Raw genomic sequence first — 19718 nt, forward strand, 5'->3', positions numbered from 1 at the left:
CTGACTGAGTTGTACAAAACAAAATAATGAATCACTGAACTGATAAACTCATAAAAAAATTAACAAAAAACAAAATGTAGATAAAAGGTAACTGCAAACACTGTTAGTTAATATTAACTTCTCTTCCCCAAAGGAAGAGCTTTCTGTCATTTTTTTGAATATGAGTTTTATGATAAAGGATGGGGAACATGCAATGGGAGGACCAGGAAGTCTGTTAACTTCATCATCCCCAGCCAATGAGATGACAAGGGAGGAAGCTTGTACTTCAGAATAGGAAATAAAAGGCTTATTTCCTTATCTATAAGCAGGGGATCTGCCCATGGGTAGACCACCTTTTTCTTGTAAGAACAATAAATAAAGCAACTTACTTTATACTCTCCAGAGTCCTTTTCATCTTTGTAGTATATTTCTGACAGTAAAACAATTAATAAATGTTTTTTATTGGTTTTTATCAATAAAGGTATCACAAGAGACTTTCACATCCTTCCTACAATCAAGATGTAATATATATATGGCATTTTCCTGATTTACCGATCTATTAAACCTATTATAACTTGAAGTTACCACTTTGGAAGGCAAAAATAGTGAGATGGCTGATTGGAGTACTTTGCCCATTTCTCTCTTCTGGAAGTGGGAGTTAAAGAGCTTTCTCTTCTGGTACCTACCTTCTCATTGTCCCTCACTTTCTCTTCTGGTAAAGGACGGAGATTTTGCCTAAGAGGCCCATGCATCATACTCTCCTCCCCTTTCCTTTTCTTTCTCTCATTAGAGTTCTGGAGTTTTGTGCAGATTTTTTTATACATACTTTATTACAACCAGAAACTCATTGTTGTACAAGTAAAATAAAAAACCCTAATTAAGTTTACAGTTCTGTTATTATTTGTCCAACTGCATGAATTAATAAAAATCATAACAGCTTATTACAGCTCCAGTTAGAGATAGTTAGCCATTGTAATTCCCCTTAACCCTGCAATTCATCCACATGCAAACATGCAAGCACAGCTTTCATTGTCAACCATAATTTAATGTGAAAAGGAAAACAAAGTCAGAATGAAGGAATAACTTAGAACATTTCAAAGAAATACATCAAGAGTGGACATCAGGATAGCCTGAGGGGAGAGTTGAAGAGAGAGAGAGAAACCTTGTTGACCTTCAGCTTCTTGGAGTGGGAACAGTCATTTCCTGGCAACGAACATTCTAAGTTCCTTTTGTTTTCTGCTTAATTCATAATCCTGGTCACCATAGCAGTTACTAAACTCCATAGTTCCTTTGTTCCTTTGCATTTGCTGCTGCTTCACTCTCAACCTGTTATTCCCTTAGAATAGCTCAAAGCTTTCCACAGGCAGCACAACCCTGTTCCAATCTAATCCAAATTGCTCAAAATTTTCATCTTCTCTTAGCAGAAGAACAAGGAAGAATACTACAAGCCCCATGATTTTCAGCATGAATTTATACTAATACATCTGAACCCATCCAAACATCTGTTAAATTTTTTTAAAGAAAGGAGATGAAGTTAGTTCAATAATTCATTCAATTTTTACTAGGGTTCTATTATGCACATAGAACTCTACTAGGTCCTGAGGTCAATAGAAAACTTAACAATATAGCCGTGCCCTCAAGGAGCTTTTAGTCTAGTAGGAATATAACTGTGATATGCATTATTACATAAGTACAATAGAGAGTAACAAGTGCTATGTTAGGACTAAAGAAGACAATCATTGACAATAGGGAAAAACTAAAAATAAGCATCTTGAAACAGAGACCAAAGGAGTTGATCTTTGAGGGAGGGATAATATTTACATAGTCAAAAAAGATGAAGGAACATCCAGGAATAGGGAAATACACTCATGGGGCAGGAAAGCTTTAAGTTGTATTGGAGGAATGATGTGGGAGGAGTAGAGAGTGTTTAGAATGAAGCAATGTGAGAAATAACCCTATAAAGGTATGGTGATACCAGCTGGTGAAGGATCTTGGATTCCAGGCAAAGGATTTTGAATTTTATTTACTAAATAATGGACAGTCACAGCAAGTTTTTGAGCACAGTCACATGGTCAGAACTGTGCCCAAGAAGGGTAATTCTGAAAGTGGCATGGAAGTGATATAAAGGGAACAGATATTTAAAGTAGAAAGGAAAATTTTTGAGAACACTATCATAATAGTCCAGCTTAATTTGGCATATCTTATTATGTCGGGCTCTTTATTTCCTTAATGTTTAAAAACCATCTAGTTAATAATTGATTTTCAAATATTACCAACCTCTAATCTTTCATCTTTTTCCTTACTAAAAATTCAGACCTTTTTTAACACTTCTGTTTTTGATGATTTATCGAAGATCACTGGTAATGTTTTCATCTTCACTTTTGTAGGTACCTTCAGAACATCAATATGTCCTTTATCAGGAGGGAAACATGTGCAAAAATGTTTGTGGCAACCCTTTTTGTAGTGGCAAGAAACTGGAAACTGAATGGATTCCCATTGATTGGAGAATGGCTGAATAAGCTATGCTATATGAATGCTATGGAATATTATTGTTCTGTAAGAAATGATCAGCACGATAATTTCAGAGAGGCCTGGAGAGACTGACATGAACTGATGCTGAGGGAAATTAGCAGACCCAGGAGATCATTGTACAAGGCAACATCAATATTATACAACAATCAATTCTGATGAATGTGATTCTTTCCAACAATGAGATAATTGATGTTAGTCCCAATTATCTTGTGATGAAGAGAACCATCTACATTCAAAGAGAGTACTGTGGGAACTGAGTATGGATCACAACATAGCATTTTCACTCTTTTTGTTGTTGTTTGCTTGTATTTTGTTTTCTTTCTCACTTTTTCCCTTTTTGACCTGATTTTTCTTGTGTAGCATATTTGTGGAAATGTGTATAGAAGAATTACACATTTAACATATATTAGATTACTTGACATCTAGGGGAGGGAGTGGGGGAGAAGAGAGAGAAAAAATTTCGAACACAAAGTTTTACAAGGGTGAATGTTGAAAATTATCCATGCATATATTTTAAAAATAAAAAGCCTTAATTTAAAAAATTAAAATAAATAAAAATAAAAAGCTTTATAAAATAAGTAATAATTTTTTAAAATGCCCTTTATCTAGACCTCTAACCTAAAATATTTAAAATATCCAAATACTTTTTTACTTGTCCTTTTCTATCTGGAGCTGTCTAAAGTGCTTCACTCTAGTGCAATTCTATGCCCTTAGGAGAGCATAAATCCCTGAGGATGTGCATAGGTCCCCCATAAAAGGTAAATTGTCCTTAGGAAAACTTGAAAGCCAGCTTCCTACTTCTTCTATTGAGTACCATCTTTCTCAGAGACCTTTGCAGTTCTCCAGATATATAGCACCCTATATACTTGAATACAAATAAATACAAATAAAACTTCTCCCAGCCCTCCCCTCTGGACTTGAAAACTTTACAATTCTTATAACTCAATATTAGAAGAGGGTAAACTCAAGGTTTGTTATTGTTGTGGAGTAGTTTGCCAAACCCCCAAATATGATGTCAATATTGATGTCTTCAATACTCTTCAAAGAGATACAAAATGAGAACTAAAGTTTCAATCTTCAGTCTTGTTAATCTATCCCTGGTCTCACCTTCTATACTATTTACACTCTCATGGTAGAACTATCTTGAGCATAACAATTTTGCATCTCAACTAGCTAATTTAATTGCAGATGAGGTGATTTAAAAAAATATATTTTCAGAGTTTGAGAGAAATCCTGTCCTTCACCCTATTTCCATTTCCTGAAGATAATCCTCTGAAATTCATTTTCACATTCTAAAACTTCATTCCAGCACACAATATCATATGTCCATGCAAGTCACCATTATAACTATAATACTATATATATAAATATATATAATATAAACTATAACTATAATATTAAAAAAAAATCTCTTTTACTTCTCTTTACTTTGGCTTGATCTTCCATCAAAGCATCAGGCTTTTTGGTTATTTTGTATTTGATTATAACAAGAAGTAAGGTCTGATTTGCTATTCATTTTGAATATTATATTCATTAATTCATATTGAATATTATAAACTGGCATGGAAGAAGCCCATTCACATCTGTAGCTATTTCTAATATTTCATATAGTTTTTTATTCCAGGAAAATTTGAATAATTTAGTTCCAAATATGCCCTCCTTAATTAACATCAATTCAACACTATGAAATATTGTCTCCTCTATGAGAGGTTTGGCAGTCAGACTCCGATTACTTTTTTGAAACTCTTATTTTTCTAGAAATTTAAAGAGTACCTACATCTTCATGTAATTCATAGAAAATAGGATGTTGTTATCTTTTCCTCATCTCTCTTAACACTTCACATCTCCCTACATTTTTATACATCTTAGAAAATAGTCTCAAATATCTTTATTTTTTAGGTCAGATAATATTCCCTTCTTTTTGACTCTATCTGCATAAGTAAACTCCATGTTCTAGATATACAGTATCTGAAGAATTCATATTAATATCTTTATATAATAACATCAAGGGGCAAATCAATAGGTATTAATACTAAATATTCAAATAATCAAAATCATGTCAGAGAAAATGATCTGATTTGTGATAGGAAAAATATGCTGGACAAACTTAACTTTTTTTTAATTCACTCTAATAGATCTTGTAACACTAGGGTTCTTGAACAAGTACTCAAGAAATCCCAATCAGAAGACCTCCTCTTTTCTCTAAAATGAGTTACTCACCTCCATCTGAGTTCATACTGGCAGGTCTCAGGGTCTCACACTTAAAAGGTAGTTATAAAAAACATTTATGTCAAAGGAATATCTTTCAATACTTAGCCCTGGAAGTCCTTTTCTCTATGGAGTTCTCCTTACCTGTAGCTCTCAAGAAGGGAAGAATAAGTTTCAGGATTCAGCCTATGAGTAGCTGAGATAAGGATTCATCTGACAGTCATCTGGATGTATCTGGATGTAAAAACCTGAGCTAAATCTGACTCTGCTCTCCCTCAGTGATCAAAGATTCTTTATGATAGAGTGTGTCCCCCAAATACTTTTGTTATTGCTAATTCTTTATACAATTCAATTGATGTTAATTGGTTAAATTGATTATGAGGTCTAGCCACTGGTTCCTGAGAGGGGGAGAAAGTATAGATGGGGGAGGAGGGTCGGGGGGGGGGTCAATACAACCAAAGGGGGATTGAGTCAATAATATTAGCAAAGAAACACAGCAAATTCTTCAGGGGTATTCTGCTTAGGGGAGATTGAAGGTACCATTCTGACTTTGAGATAGTGAACCAGAGCATAAATCAGAGAATATAAGACTCAGAGATATATTGTTGTTGCTCAGTCATGTCGGCTATATGAATGTCATGCAATACTATCGTGCCATAAGAAATGAGTATGAGAAATTTTTAAAAATGTGAGAAGACTTTTATGTAAAGCAAAGCAGCAAAATCTGGAAAATATACACAATGTCTACAGTTACAAAATTAAAAGAACACTAAAAATTAACTGATATGTAATTACACTGATCCATCTTGACATCTCAGAGGAGATGAGGAAATGTACCTCCTTCCCTTCCCCAAAAAAGTAGGAATTATGAGTTCTCTTATAGATTAGTCCTGACTCAGATTTCTGACACTTCACGTCTGGAATTGTAATAAAATAAAACATTAACAAATCACCTAATAGTTAACCAAAAAAAGTTTACTCAACTATAAAAGGAAATTTATTTTAAGCATGGAGACAGTATTCATTCAGCTGAGTACAATTTTCCTGCCTCTGTTTTGATCATCCTGGACTATACTGAAAGCAAAGTAGAGAGAGCCCCATACATTTCAGATTAAGATAAGCAAAGGAGTATATCTTGGATTTCTCTTTCCTGCTGCCTATGCCAGTCTTAGCACCTGCACTGTTGACTGCTCAGTTACTCGCTGCCCATTTAACGTCAATGTGTGTACACACACACACACACACACACACACATACACACACATGCTATTTATATTGTTGGAACCAAGCACTGCCCCACTAGGGTGGGGCCCAAGATGCTCTCTTATTATGGGGCCTAAGGACTGCTAAGGACTGTTCCCCTTTGCCAAGGCCTAAGAAAGTACTCCATTCTTGTGTTACATGAGGTACTCTCAATTCTACAGCCTGATCATAGAAGCTGCTGTGGGTGCCCCTCTACCTTACCATGTAGATGGCGAATGGACTCCTATACTGAAGTCTGCTGCCTTCATTGGGAGAGAGAGACAGAAAGAAAGAGAGACAAATAGAGAGAGACAGACAGACAGACAGACAGAGAGACAGAGAGAGACAGGGAGAGAGAGAGAGACAGAGAGACACAGAGACAGACAGAGAGAGAGACAAAGAGAAAGACAGACAGACAGACAGACAGAGAGTCAACTCATAGGATTGAGAATGGAAGCTTACTCTACTTTTACATTTTTTAAATTGATATAGTCCATTTTGCTCCTCAACAAATGAATTGGGGTACATTTGACACATTTGTTCACATCCCTATACCAGAAAGTTCCCAAAGTTCCTAGGGAGAATTGAACATTGTTCTTTCAAATGCCATGCAGTTCTCAGCGGCCTCCCAGAAGCCATACAAAAAGACCCCAAAATAGTTCCTTCTGCATAATTCTTAGCACAATCCCCAAATTCTAGTCTTTAAGGAGGGCTCACTATCAATCCTGAAGTGAATCTGAGTCATGGGAGTCTGGTAGTTCAGTTTCAGGATGGGAATGAAATGAGACCTCATGAAACTTCTGACTGTTAACAAAAAGAAGTTAACTTAGCCATAGAATATCTTGAAAGAACATAGCATTGATTAAATCGGGAACTATATTTGCTATACTAGGCCTGCGGAAGAACTACTGACTCTTCAATGCTGATTTTTTGTACTTGATCACCAGTGAGCTTATGAACCTTAGCCCCCGAACCAGTAAAAGACTGAAAATTTGGTTTTAAAGACTTTTAAAACTGCAAGAAAAGAAAAACTAATCTGCCCATATAGCAATTTTTTTTGGCTATCAAAAGTTCAAAACATTGTATATTGTTATACATAGTCACTGTGTCAATTGCTTTTAACTATCTTTGTTATAGAGGAAGATATGTTTGGAAATGAGTCTTTTATAAGTAGAAAAATTTCCAAATTTCTGAAAATAACTGTTATAATAAAAGATATCAATAGAATATAATTTTTTAAAGAGGGAAGAAAAGTAAAGGAGAAGCCTGAGTTTTTGGAGACAGCTCTTATTCTCTCTGGTAAATCTGCTTGAACTTAAGAGCTTTGGAATAAAACTTTGGAGACTTAGGTCTGTTTTGTTTTTATAATAAATTTATTACTTATTTAAAAATTCAACTTTTTAAAATTTTGAATTTCAAATTCTTTCCCTTCTTCCTTTCTTCTCCATTACCCATTGAAAAGGCAAGAAATATGATATCAGTTTTATATATATAAAATGTTGCAAAACATATTTCTGTATTAGCCATATTTTAAAAAGGCAAAAAAAATTAAGTGAAAAAATTATCATTCAATCTGCACTCAGATTTCATTGGTTCTCTCTCTGGAGGTGGATAAAACTTTTCATCATAAGTCCTTCAGAATTGTCTTGGATCATTTTTTGATCAGAATAGTTAAATCATTCACAATTGATCATTGATCAGTATTGCTTTATTGTGTCCATTGTTCTCCTAGTTCTGCTCACTTCCCTTTGCATGAGTTGATATAAGTCTTCTCCGGTTTTTTTAAACCATTCTGCTCATCATTTCTTATAGCTCAATAGTATTCCATTACAATCATATAAAACAACTTTTTCAGCCACTACCAAAATAACAGGCATTCCAATTTTTTGTCACCTCAAATATATATATTATAAATATTTTTGTTCATGTAAGTAAGACTTTTCTCTTTTTCTTTGATCTCTTTGTGATAGAGACCAAGTAGTAGTATTTCTGAGTCAAAGAGTATACTCAGTTTTATGCTCCCTGGCAGATAATTCCAAATTGTTCTCCAGAATTGTTGGACCAGTTCACAACTTTACCAGCAATACATTAGTGTCCATATTTTTCTTTATTTCCTCCAACATTTGTCATTTACCTTTTCTGTCATATTAACAGTCTGATATGTGTGAAGTGGTGCCTTAGGGTTGTTTTAATTCTTGTTTCTCTAATAAATAGTAATTTGGAGTTTCATATGACTACAGATAGCTTGAGTTCTTCTGAAAGCTGCCTATTCATATCCTATGATCATTTCTCAATTGGAAATGACTCATATTTTTATAAATTTGACTTAGTTCTCTATATTTGAAAAATATATATACAATCTTTATCAGAGAATGTGCTAAAAAAAAAAAAACTTTCCCCCTTGTTTTCTTCTTTCCTTCCATTTCTGTTTTCTAAGTAGTGGTGTGACCTTGGGCAGGGCACTTTTCCTTCCTCCCAGCTTAATATTCTTCTCAGGAAAATGAGCAGATTTAACTAAATGAACATCAGGATTACTTCCAGTTCTGTCTCTGATTATATAAATCAATTTAAGAAAGCATCAAGAGGGCAAGATGGCTTGACAATATCTTAGTACGCCATTCATTCATTGTGCTGTGTAGAAATACATCAGAAGCCATACAATAAAAGGAACATATTCCAAAAGTAAGCTTTTATAAGTCTGAAAACATTTAGGATTGTAATATTGTTAAAAAGTCTCCAACAGGAGAGCTCTGTTTTTTTTCTCAAAAAAGGGACAATAGCAAGGGAAAAAATCTTGTAAAACAAATAACAAAACAAAGAGGAGACCCTTTCTTCAGATTTCCTCTATCTGCCTCCCCAACTTAAAATCATGATCTTAATGTACTGTGGATAAAGAACAGCCATCCTTGGCTCATTGCAGAGTCATTTTCCCAGAAGTTCATCAGGCATTTCTTATTCTCCAGATGAATGTTCCTTGTGATCTGTATAAAACTTTGCTTGCAAAAGAAAGTCAACCACAGCAATAAGGTTGTTGTCCAGCCTTTGTTTTTGATGACGATCAATAACATCACAGAGTGATGTCTTGATTTGCATGTGAATTGATTTAAGTGAGGCAGAGTTGCACAAAATCATCATCCTTATTCTCTCTTACAAAGTCATCAAAATTCAATGGCAGAACTAAAGTCAGAATGACTAGTGAAGAAGGCTTGGGATACTGTGGATGACCTTGGGATCATCATTTATGACCAAATTCTAAGTGCTTCACAATACCTGCTGCAGCCTCCTTCATGACTATGGGAACAAATTGTTCTCATTCACCCATTCTGTCAGGAAAGTCTTCACATTCTTGGGATAAACATTTCCCTAACTGACCAATAGGTTTGAGGCCCATTGCTTACCCTCAACCTGATCTGGTTTAGCCCTTCTGCTGAGATGGTTTTACCAAGATGTGGAAGCTACTCATGCTACAACTTCTTGGAGGCGCAGATGAGAGTTGGGTTGCAGAAGGTCCCTGGTCTTAAAATCCCCTCCATCTCTACCCTTCCTCATTTCAGGGCAGGATTTGCACGACAACCACTTTCCCCAAACTGTGTCTTTAAATTACAGTTTTACCAATCAGGCACACCATTTTCCTTTGACTTAAATCAGTTCCTGCATTGGTGATTTATTTGCATTTCTCACTAATTCTCTTTCTCTGTATGTTGTGTATATCTCTTTCTGTCTGTCTCTGTGCATCTCTCTCTTTTTTAAGATAGGGTTTCCTATCTTCACAGACCTAGTCCCACTACTGATCAACATGACAACTTTGACATGCTCTTTTCCAACCTGGGCTAATTTTCTCTTCCTTAAGCAGATTGCACCTCCCTTTGGGGAGGGCATGGAAGGAGAGAAAAAGTTTGACATATTGATGCTGGAGTTTGGATGGACATCTATTTGTTTTTAAGCATGATATAACTTAGAACTACCAAGCTCAAGTTATCAATCAGCCTCTGCCTCCCAAGCAGGTTGGGTTACTAGCATGTTCCAACATGCCCACCTTTTTTTTTTCATGTATGATTATTTCTAAAGCAGTTCTTACTATGTGTTGTAAGTGTTTGTATGTATTTTTATTTAAATCTAAAGTTGCTATTGTTGTTCAATTGTGTCCAAGTCTTTGTGACCCAATTTGAGATTTTCTTTAAAGATACTAGAGTTGTTTGAGTTTTCCTTCTCCTTTTTTTTTTTAACTAAAAACTTGGGCAAATAAGATTAAGTGATTTTCCAATCACTTGTTAGTGCCTAAAACTAGATTTAAGTTCACGAAGATGTCTTTCTGATACTAAGCCAAATGCTCTATCTACGGGGCCAGCTAGCTGCTTCTCAATCTCAAGTACTAATCCTGTTTTCCTTTTCTGTGAAGTAGTTAGAAAGTATTGTGCCATAGCAGAAACAGCACTGGATTTGGAATCACAAAATGTGGATTTGAATCTTGGCTCTCTGACACTTACTAATTATACAACCTGGGCTCTATTTTCTCATCTATAAAATGAAATTAAAGTGGGTGACTTCTAAGGTCCAGGTCTAAAATCAAGGGCTCTGCCTGAAATTTAGAAAGTTCAAAAATATAATTAGCAAAAATAATTAATCAAAATAGAAAGATACTAGAATTCTTTTTCCCTTCTTAATAATGTGAGTCTCTAAGCCACTGAGGAAATGATGAGGCCCTAAGTAACTAAGTGAAGTTGACAGAGAAAGACTGAAGTATTGATGGAATTACTCACTGAGGCAAGTAGGGAAGGGCACTGATGGAGATCAGTTTAATCATATAATCCCACTCTCTATAGAGGTCATCTGGTCTAAAATTCAAGTTATGTCAAACCCCTAAGGTTAAATTTCCCCTATAAATCTGTCCATAGATCACGCCATCTTTGCTGAATCACTTTTGGATCAGTCCACCATGGAATTCTACCTCCTCTCATTCCCCCCAACCATGCTTTATGTCTTTCCTTCTTATAGCTAAGTCTTTTAGGGTGCTAAATCCCTTTCAGGATTTAGCCGGCCAGCCAAGAGCATACTCCAATCTTATGGAGGTGTTCCCTTCCCCTGGTTAAATGTGAGTTCCACTAGGCAACTTGTCTTTTCCATCATTACTTGTTTAAAAAAAAAACCCTTTCCTTGTTAACTGTATACTACCAACTCTATTTCATATTTATCACTCCTGGTATTTTATTGTACCTTTTCATTTTGTTTATAGCCTATACTTCGAAATAAACCTACTTTTTGCCAAAAAGAATGGCTATTGTGAAATCTTCACATGACTGAATTCCAACATTTAGTGTCTGAACCTTAATCTAACTAGAAATTGCCTATATTAATCACGTCACTAAATTATCTTCTCTCAACTGAATAGGGCTCTTTTCCTTCCCTTCCCCGGATTATTTTGCATTTATTTATATGTCTTCCCACCTACCTCTGGGACAAGAACTATTTCCTGTGTCTTTCTGTATGCCACAGAAGGATTTAATACATTACTTATTGAATTAAATTGAATTGAAGTATTCTTAATTACTGCTAGTTGCATGATTTATAAGAGGTTGCTGTCCAGAGCACCAAAACTGATAGTTCTACCTCTGCCTTATTGGGGAAAGAGGATACATAGAAGCTGGTTTGGTGGGGAGTCAGAGAGGACTAGGAGAAGTGGTATGAATGGTGCAAAGGTATAAAAGATAAAGTCCAATTGCATTGAAATTTTGAGTTAGACTAACACTGCCTTCTAATTTAACCTCACTAATATGAATTCATATTCATCTCATCAGGCACTAAACTGAAAGTTAGCTGTGCAAGAATCAGTGGGGGAAAAAAAGATTTGGGAAGGAAATTCAACCAAAGATGTTAAAAACAAATTATTTTCTGACTTGAGAAAATAGACTTTTTAAGAGTCTTAAAACTAGTTTAGAAATAAGTCTAAAAAGACCTCAATTTGTCAATAATTCGTTGGACAAAACAAGTTACTATAGATATGTGTGAAAGTTGAAAAAAAAATGCTTTTCTTACTCCCCCCTTCCCACCAAATCAATAATTTTCTTTCCTCTTCATCTCAATTAAACATTAAATAAGCACTCTCTCTCTCTCTCTCTCTCTCTCTCTCTCTCTCTCTCTCTCTCTCTCTCACTCATATACACTCTCCTCCCTCCAACAATAAATTATAGGGAGTTTAATAAAAGTAATAATCACTCTTTTTCACTTCTCTCAGTTATTTAATCTTATCTGACCCCATTTATGGGTTTTCTTGACAAACATACTACAGTGGTTTGCCATCTCCTTCTCCAGCTTATTTTATAGATGAAGAAATTGAGGCAAACAGGGTTTGACTTATTCAGGGTCACCAGAAGTGACATTTGAACTCAAGTCTTCCTAACTCTAAACTCAGTGCTCTATCTACTGTGCCCACCTACATTCCTACCCATTTTACTTACCTGATCTCAATTGTTTCTTCCTCTGGGCAAATGGTTATTAGCTATGATAACTCTTTACTGAGTAAATTTCCTAATCCCCTTTTGCCAGGGTAGCTGTTAATCCTTAGCTTTGAACTCAACTCAATTTTATGTTGTGGGACTGATTTTCTTCCTTTTTATACCAAACCTCTCCCTGCAGCAGTATGAAAAAACAAGGTATTAAAAAAACATGCATGGTAACAAAAACAATAGGATAGTAATATAGGAAATTAGGAAATTATATAAACCAGAAAAGGGCTTCGTTTCTTGGCTGAATTGTACAAGAATTTTATTGTATAAAAGATGCAAAGAAAAGTAGCATGATACAGAGAAGGTAAGATAACATTAGAAGACAATAATATGAGTACCTTGTGAATGCTTCATTTAATTTTCCCAGGCAGAATTTTACTTAGAAATCTGAACCTATGTGATTCAGACCAGTTCCAATGGACTTGGGTTAGAGCTAGAAAGAGAACTGTAGGGACTAAAAGTGGATCACAACATAGTATTTGCACCTTTTTGTTGTTTTTTTCCTTTTTTGATCTGATTTTTCTTGTGCAGCATGATAATTTTGGAAATATGTATAGAAGAATTGCATGTTTAACATATATTGGATTACTTGCTATCTAAGGAGGGGATGGAGAAAAGGGAGGGAGGAAAAACTTAGAATATAGGGTTTTACAAAGTGAATGTTGAAAACTATCTTTGCATCTATTCTGAAAATTAAATTTTTTAAAAAATCTGAATCTATAATTGGAGCAACCTGGGGCATAGGTTCCAATTCTGTCTAGTTGCCAGGACTGCAGAACAAGTGGACTCCCTGTTTTAGTCCCTAACCCCATTACATTACCCCTATCCCAGAACTCTCCAATTATTAAGCAAACAGAAATGAGCTATAGCCTCAAATTAAGCTGATCCCTACTAGTAACATATTTTTTCTCCTACCAGTAGATCTTATTTGGAGACTTCTCCTGTAACCTCCTTTTCCTAAGTCAGAAATGATCCCTAGCACCTTATTTTTTTCAAAGGCATGAATATGAAGACCACTGGATTGACCAAGCATGACACCAACTTTCCAGTCCACCCCTTACATAAGAAGGTCCTGAATGAATGAATGAATGAAAAAACATGGGCTAAGCGCTGGGAATACAAATAGAAAAACATGAGATGAGTCCTTGCTCTCAAAAAAACTTAAATTCAAATTGGAAAAAAATTACACATAAAAGAAAGTTTAGCTGGAGGGCAGATGGCAAGGTCCAGGAGTCTTTAGGGCAGATGATAGTATTTGTGGACTGAAATGATATTAGTATTTTTCCTTTACCTCAAATATTTTTTCCTAGTAAAATTAGGGACTCTGCTAAGATTTAAGAAAAGATAGTCATTTCGGTGGACATGGGGAATTGGGAAGATGGTAACTGCTTCAAACATAGCCTTCACAAGAGGCTAGATAAGGGAAAAATAAGACATTGACCCCAAATTCATTAGCATTGGGTTTGAAAATTTCATATAGATTATCTAGGAGGCTCACAATGCACCTGAAATGAAACTTCCAAATATCAAAATTGTGCAGGGGATGAACTAGATGACCTCTGAGACCATTTATAACATTGCATAGTACCTGGCACACAGTGTGTACTTAATGATTATTCATTAAAATTCTATGATTCTTTGATTTTAGTTAGGAAATTATGTAACTGGGGAGATGTAATGGAGCACTGGATATGTTTGACAGTGAAGGAAATATTATAAAAAATGTGTCTTGTACAATTCAGTATCTCTACTATAAAGTGAGTCCTCAATTATCTACAATAATATAGGAGCACAATGACTTAATCTTACCAAAAACACATATATCTACAAAACAATTTCTCTTTAACTATGGCATGTGTTACAGGAATTTCTTGTTTTTCAGAAATGCAAGGTTAAAACAAATCTATTTTAAAGCAAATTTGACTATAAAATGAGATTAAGTAGATTCCTACTTATTTTCATTATAAAATATGGTATGTCTTGCCATGGAGTGGAAAAATATCCCATAAACAAGTTAAAATGGCAGTAAGACTTATGGAAATTTGGAGATTTCATGGTATAGAGTGTGTATTTCCAGCACTTTTTTGGATTCTGAGACATCTTCTTATTGTTGCCATTCTTACACCATCCTTTTTCATAAGTCATTTCTTGTTGCCTGGATATAGTTGACCTCATAATTCCAAATCTCATTGTCTTTTAGGGAAGAACACTAACAATTCTTCAGAGTTAGGTCCCAACACATATCTCATGGATGTCCCTTCTAGCATACATTGCATCCTGGGAGAGTCCTTAAGTCAGAATTTTCTGAATCCCATTTATTAGTATATAAATTTACTTAAGGTTTTAAGATTTCTTTCCCCATCTTCTCATCTGAGCATAGAAATCACTGCTGTAGAATAGTAGGCCTCTAAGTTATATAGAAATAAAATCACTTGCATCTGTTCTCATAGTTAGTGAGTGAAGTAGCCAAGACCCCAATTCAAGCCTTCTAGCTCCAAGTATAATGCTCTTTCTTTCTTTTATTTTTTTCCCCTAATGTTCTTTCTACCACACTATACTACCTCTCAAAATTTGATTTATGGTTCTAGTTTGCCATTGGGGAGTGAAGACAGGGCAGAGAAGGGAATGCAGATTTATGATTTCACAAATTTAGGTAAGTATCTGGTGTGGAACTTTTCTCCACCAATGCAAATTTAGCAATTAAACCTGTTCTTTAGAGAGTTGCCTAGGAACTGAAAAATTATTTGCCATATAGCTAGTTTAGATATGAAAGCAGGACTTGAACCCAGGTTTTTCTTACCCTATCTACCATAGCACATACACATTCTATATTTTGCCCAGGCTAAAATTAAGATCAGTTTTCATTAGCTGAATATACACTGATTCTGCAAATTATGGTCTCAAATCTAGGTCTGTAAGCTTAGCTCCTTTAATTCTGTATCTAAGATTTTATGTAGGAGCTTCAGTGTAGTGAAAATGGTAATAATTTAGTATCTACATGGACATAGTAAGGTAAAGAGTTGAGAGGATAATTCAAATAATTAAGCCCTAAAATGGTTAAAAAAAAAAAAAAAGACAAGGAGTTTTGTTTGTTTGTTTGTTTTGTTTTTTACAATGGAATGACCTTAGTTGATTACCTACAGTGCCCATTTTCACCAAAATAATTGCCAGACTATTTACCACTATCTTGGTCTCTGGTTGTGAATAGGTGGTCAGAAGAAATGGTTTCTGAGACCTATATTTAATAATTAAATCTCTTACAGAGTTCTTTCCAAGGAGAACTGTATCCTGATCCCTAAAAACTAGACATCTAACAATACTGGTGGAAGAGGACTTGGGACTTGATAGCAAAGACTAGTTTGACAAAGTCTCACTCTCAGTCCTGATAATTTCAATGGAATCATAGTGAAGACTATGTGCTCTTGGTCTAGGTGATCTCAATATCCTTGTAGAATTGTTCATGTACATACAGTTCATGTATACATAATAGGTATATCTGGTGTTCATATTGTTGTACTGATGTCACCCAATAGAATTTAAGTCCTTTAAGAGCAAGAACTGATTTCACACAGTGAGCACAGTGTTTTGCACTTGAGGTGCTTAATAAATGCTTATTGGGTTAGAACATAGTGAAAGAGAATATGTTGACAAGAAGTCAATAGATAGCTTATTTCTAAAAGTATGCTATCAAAAGCAGTATTCAGAGTATATTGAACTGGAGTCAAGCCTATTCCATATCTTCATGTATACTCCATCATCTCTCCCACTAATACAACTGAATAGAATTTCAATGACTGCCTAAAAATAGTTGCTTGAATTTGTAAAAACAGAAATCATTTGATTGTCCTCCATTCTTTTCCAGACATAGAATCCCACCTTATCCTTATCAAATAAAATAAGTCCTTGGGTAAGAAAAGTATGGATAGACAAATAGGACCCTATTTCTTTTCTTTCATATGATCCTGAATCCCATCAAACTACTACTCTCCAGATTTCTAGTGTCTAGACAATAAGCTTGATTCTCTCCTATTTTGCTAGTTGTATAAATTCAGGACCAGGAATTATCTGGGTGTAAAGTCGTCACAAGAGACAGCATGATATATAGAGAGCCAGCCTTAGGGTCAAGAAGCCCTGAGTTCAAATTCTACCTTTGGACTTTTGTTATCCAGGGCATTCAGGGTAGCCTTTTGATGTCTCTAGGCCAATCATTAAGACTATAAATTGCACAATAATTATAGTGGTACAATACCGTGCCATACCATACCATACCATCAAGACCACTGGAACTGATAGAAGGAATTTCTTCCCTAGCAGTTTCCTTTGCATAAAAAAATCACAAGTCAGAAAAGTTGTCATAAATAAGTATAGTGTCAATTTGTGTGAGAACTCCCTTGTCCTTCACAGTAAAGAAGAATAGAACTTATCTAGCTATACTTTTAAAGAGTTTTTTTTTAATCAGATAGTCTTATTTTGTACAGGCTGAAAGTTTAAGGACCACTGACACACTCAATACCATACTGAATGGCAAAAGAGCTTTGACCTGCTCCATTTTCAAGTCACCTAACCCTTTCTTGAACAACTGGTGGTCCTCAACTTCAGAGAGCTCAGCATATTGAAGGGGGAATTATTCCCAGATACAATGAGTTTAATCCATTGCAACCCAGAATTCCCAAGCTCAAGAAATCTACCAAAGTCAATGGCAGGAATTACTGGTGGTAAACAAGCTACTGATGAAATGTCATTTTATCACCATGAAACTCATGGCTACACACATATAAAAAAGTTGATCCCATTCTCAATTCTTTAATTTGCCTTCTTAATGTCCTTGTAGAAATGATTATCCTTGACATTAACCTTCCAGTCATAAGAGCTGAGTTACCCTCCTTTCTCACCTGACAATTAGCATAAGCACTAAAGCTATATCAGGAAAAAACTAGACGGATCAAATCATAGTTGATCTTGAAAAGATCAAATAGAATTACCTATATCCCAGTTTGGCTAATGCTGACCTGTTGGGATTATCATTAATTCTAATTAGAGGATCCATTCAGTCAACCTACTTTTTTCATGTCATACATCAACCTAAATCTTAAGCAGAGCCATAGCAGAGTTCTGTCCAGTGTAAATTACTAAGAAACCTTTAAAGATGATATTTCCTTAATTTTTGTGCATGTTAATTTCATTTGTCACTCTTCTGGTTGCAATATGTCTAGACCCACAGAATATTATTATTCTAGAGAAAGGTCCAGTATAAGAAGTACTGAAACTCTTATTTTGGGGCAATACAGTAAAATATGTCTTTATTCATTGGCCTAGAAGATGCTGCTAAATACAGAAAAGGAGGGAGGATATTTATATAAACTTTATATAAACTGTTGTGTGTTGGAGACAACTTGCCAATAATCCATTATAGATGATTTTGAACCTAAGAATGTATCCAGTAGAATGTAAGTTCTTGAGGGCAACTGTCTTTGTACCTCCCAGCATTTACTGTAATAGTGTATTAAGCAGTTATGGGGCATGGTGGATAAAACACTGGACCTGGAGTCCTGAATTCAAATTCAACCTCAGAAACTTCCTAGCTGTGTGACCCTGAGCAAGTCACTTATCCTGTTTCTTTTAGCTTCTTCAACTATAAAATGAATATAATAGCAGCACCAAACTCACAGGGTTGTTGTGAGAATCAAGTGAGATAACATTTATAAAGCATCTAGTGCTGTGGCTAGCACATAATAGGAGCTATATAAATGCTTATCCCCTCTCTCCTTCCCTCCCTTTTGCATGGTGGACCTTTAATAGATGCTTATTGAAATGAATTAAGAACAGCATGGAAAAGGAATCCAGATATGGAGGGATTGGACAGCCTTGAATTTGTGGGAATAAAAAAGAAAGCTACTGATGAACCCCTCAACAATCCCCACCCTTGCCCCTAAACTACTTTAATAATCTCATTCAGGCAGTGCATTAAGTGGATTGATAGCAAGAGTGAGGGACATTTCAGATTTAAATTTTAACTGATGTTCCTAAGCTAACTAAGCTTTAAAGAAGAGATGATTCCACATCTATGATTTTATAATTGAAATACTACTCAAAATCTGGAACACAATTTAAAAAAAATATTAAAAATTGTTTTACATGTAACTAGGGGAAAATGAAATGTTAATTTAAAAAAAAGAAGTGCTACTCCAAGTATCCTATTTCTCTTACTTCCCATATTCCAGAATTTAATATAAACTGATATATGGTGATTGTGAGTCAGATGTCTCCCCCATCCCCAAGCTTTTCATCCTCTATTTCTGCTACTTTATGAAATAAGATGGGGAAATCAGCTTTGGTTGCCCTAGTGAGTGATATTAGTGGTGGTCTTCAATCAATGAGAGAAGAACCTAGAAAGGAAGAGAGTCCATTGAGGATAGGAAATAGAATAATGTGTGCAAGGGATTTCAGTTTGGTGGCTTTTTTTTTTTTTAGCTTCCCCTCCCCACTGAAAATCCCTTTCCTTGGATTTTCCTCCTCCATGCCGGCACCTCTTAGTTTATTTAGGAGGAATTTCCTTTTTGAGTTGGCTCCTCCGGTCCAGTTTGCTCATGACCTGGGTAATGTCCACCGTAGTGGCTGCTTCTCGAGCTTTAGCCTCTTCCTCCAGCTGCCGAACAATGACAGGGCTTAGGCTGGACTGAAGACGCCGCCGCCTGAATGGGATACTGCTCCTGAAAATAAGGACACTGAGAAAGAATTAATTAGAGGGATACAAGGGATAGGGCATAGTATTTGCCCAGCAGAGATGCTAAAGAGAGAGAGACAAAATCTGGATGTGTTAGCTCATCCTTCAAATGACTTCCCTTCCAACAGCAGCTCCTTTGTAGCTCCTTTGTTCTGCTTCTACTTCAGGTTCTCAAGTTTCACCTAAACTATTTCCGTAGCTACAACAAAACAATCCATTCTACACTATTTGTCACATGGCTCCCCAAGCGATAAGTACAGGTCTGACTATGACATTCCCTGCTCAAGAAGTTTCAGGGACTTCCCATCACTTGTAGGACAACACGCAAATTCTTCCATTTGACATTTAAAGCCCTTCAGTGTGACTCTGGTCTATCCTTCCAAGGCAATGGCATGTTACTATTTACCTGCACTATTGATTAAACTGGCCAACTCACTATTTCCTGTACATAACTTCCTCCTTTTTTTCCTTTTTTTTCCGTCCGTCCTTTTTCTTCCTCTCTCTCTCTCTCTCTCTCTCTCTCTCTCTCT

At 35.5% G+C, this 19718-nt stretch overlaps 1 protein-coding gene across 2 annotated transcripts in view; it reads right to left on the minus strand.

The window, feature by feature from the left end:
• Positions 1-18103: 18103 nt before the first annotated feature.
• The window catches only part of RGS9 (regulator of G protein signaling 9), an 87376-nt gene continuing 85761 nt past the window's right edge, over positions 18104-19718 (minus strand). For both annotated transcript variants that reach the window (XM_031965685.1, XM_031965684.1), the window contains one exon: positions 18104-19174. In XM_031965685.1, the coding sequence (XP_031821545.1) occupies positions 19000-19174 (175 nt within the window). In that variant the 3' untranslated portion in view covers positions 18104-18999. The remainder of the gene's footprint in view (positions 19175-19718) is intronic.

The sequence above is a fragment of the Sarcophilus harrisii genome, chromosome 4 (assembly GCF_902635505.1).
Source record: "Sarcophilus harrisii chromosome 4, mSarHar1.11, whole genome shotgun sequence".
Lineage (NCBI taxonomy): Eukaryota > Metazoa > Chordata > Mammalia > Dasyuromorphia > Dasyuridae > Sarcophilus > Sarcophilus harrisii.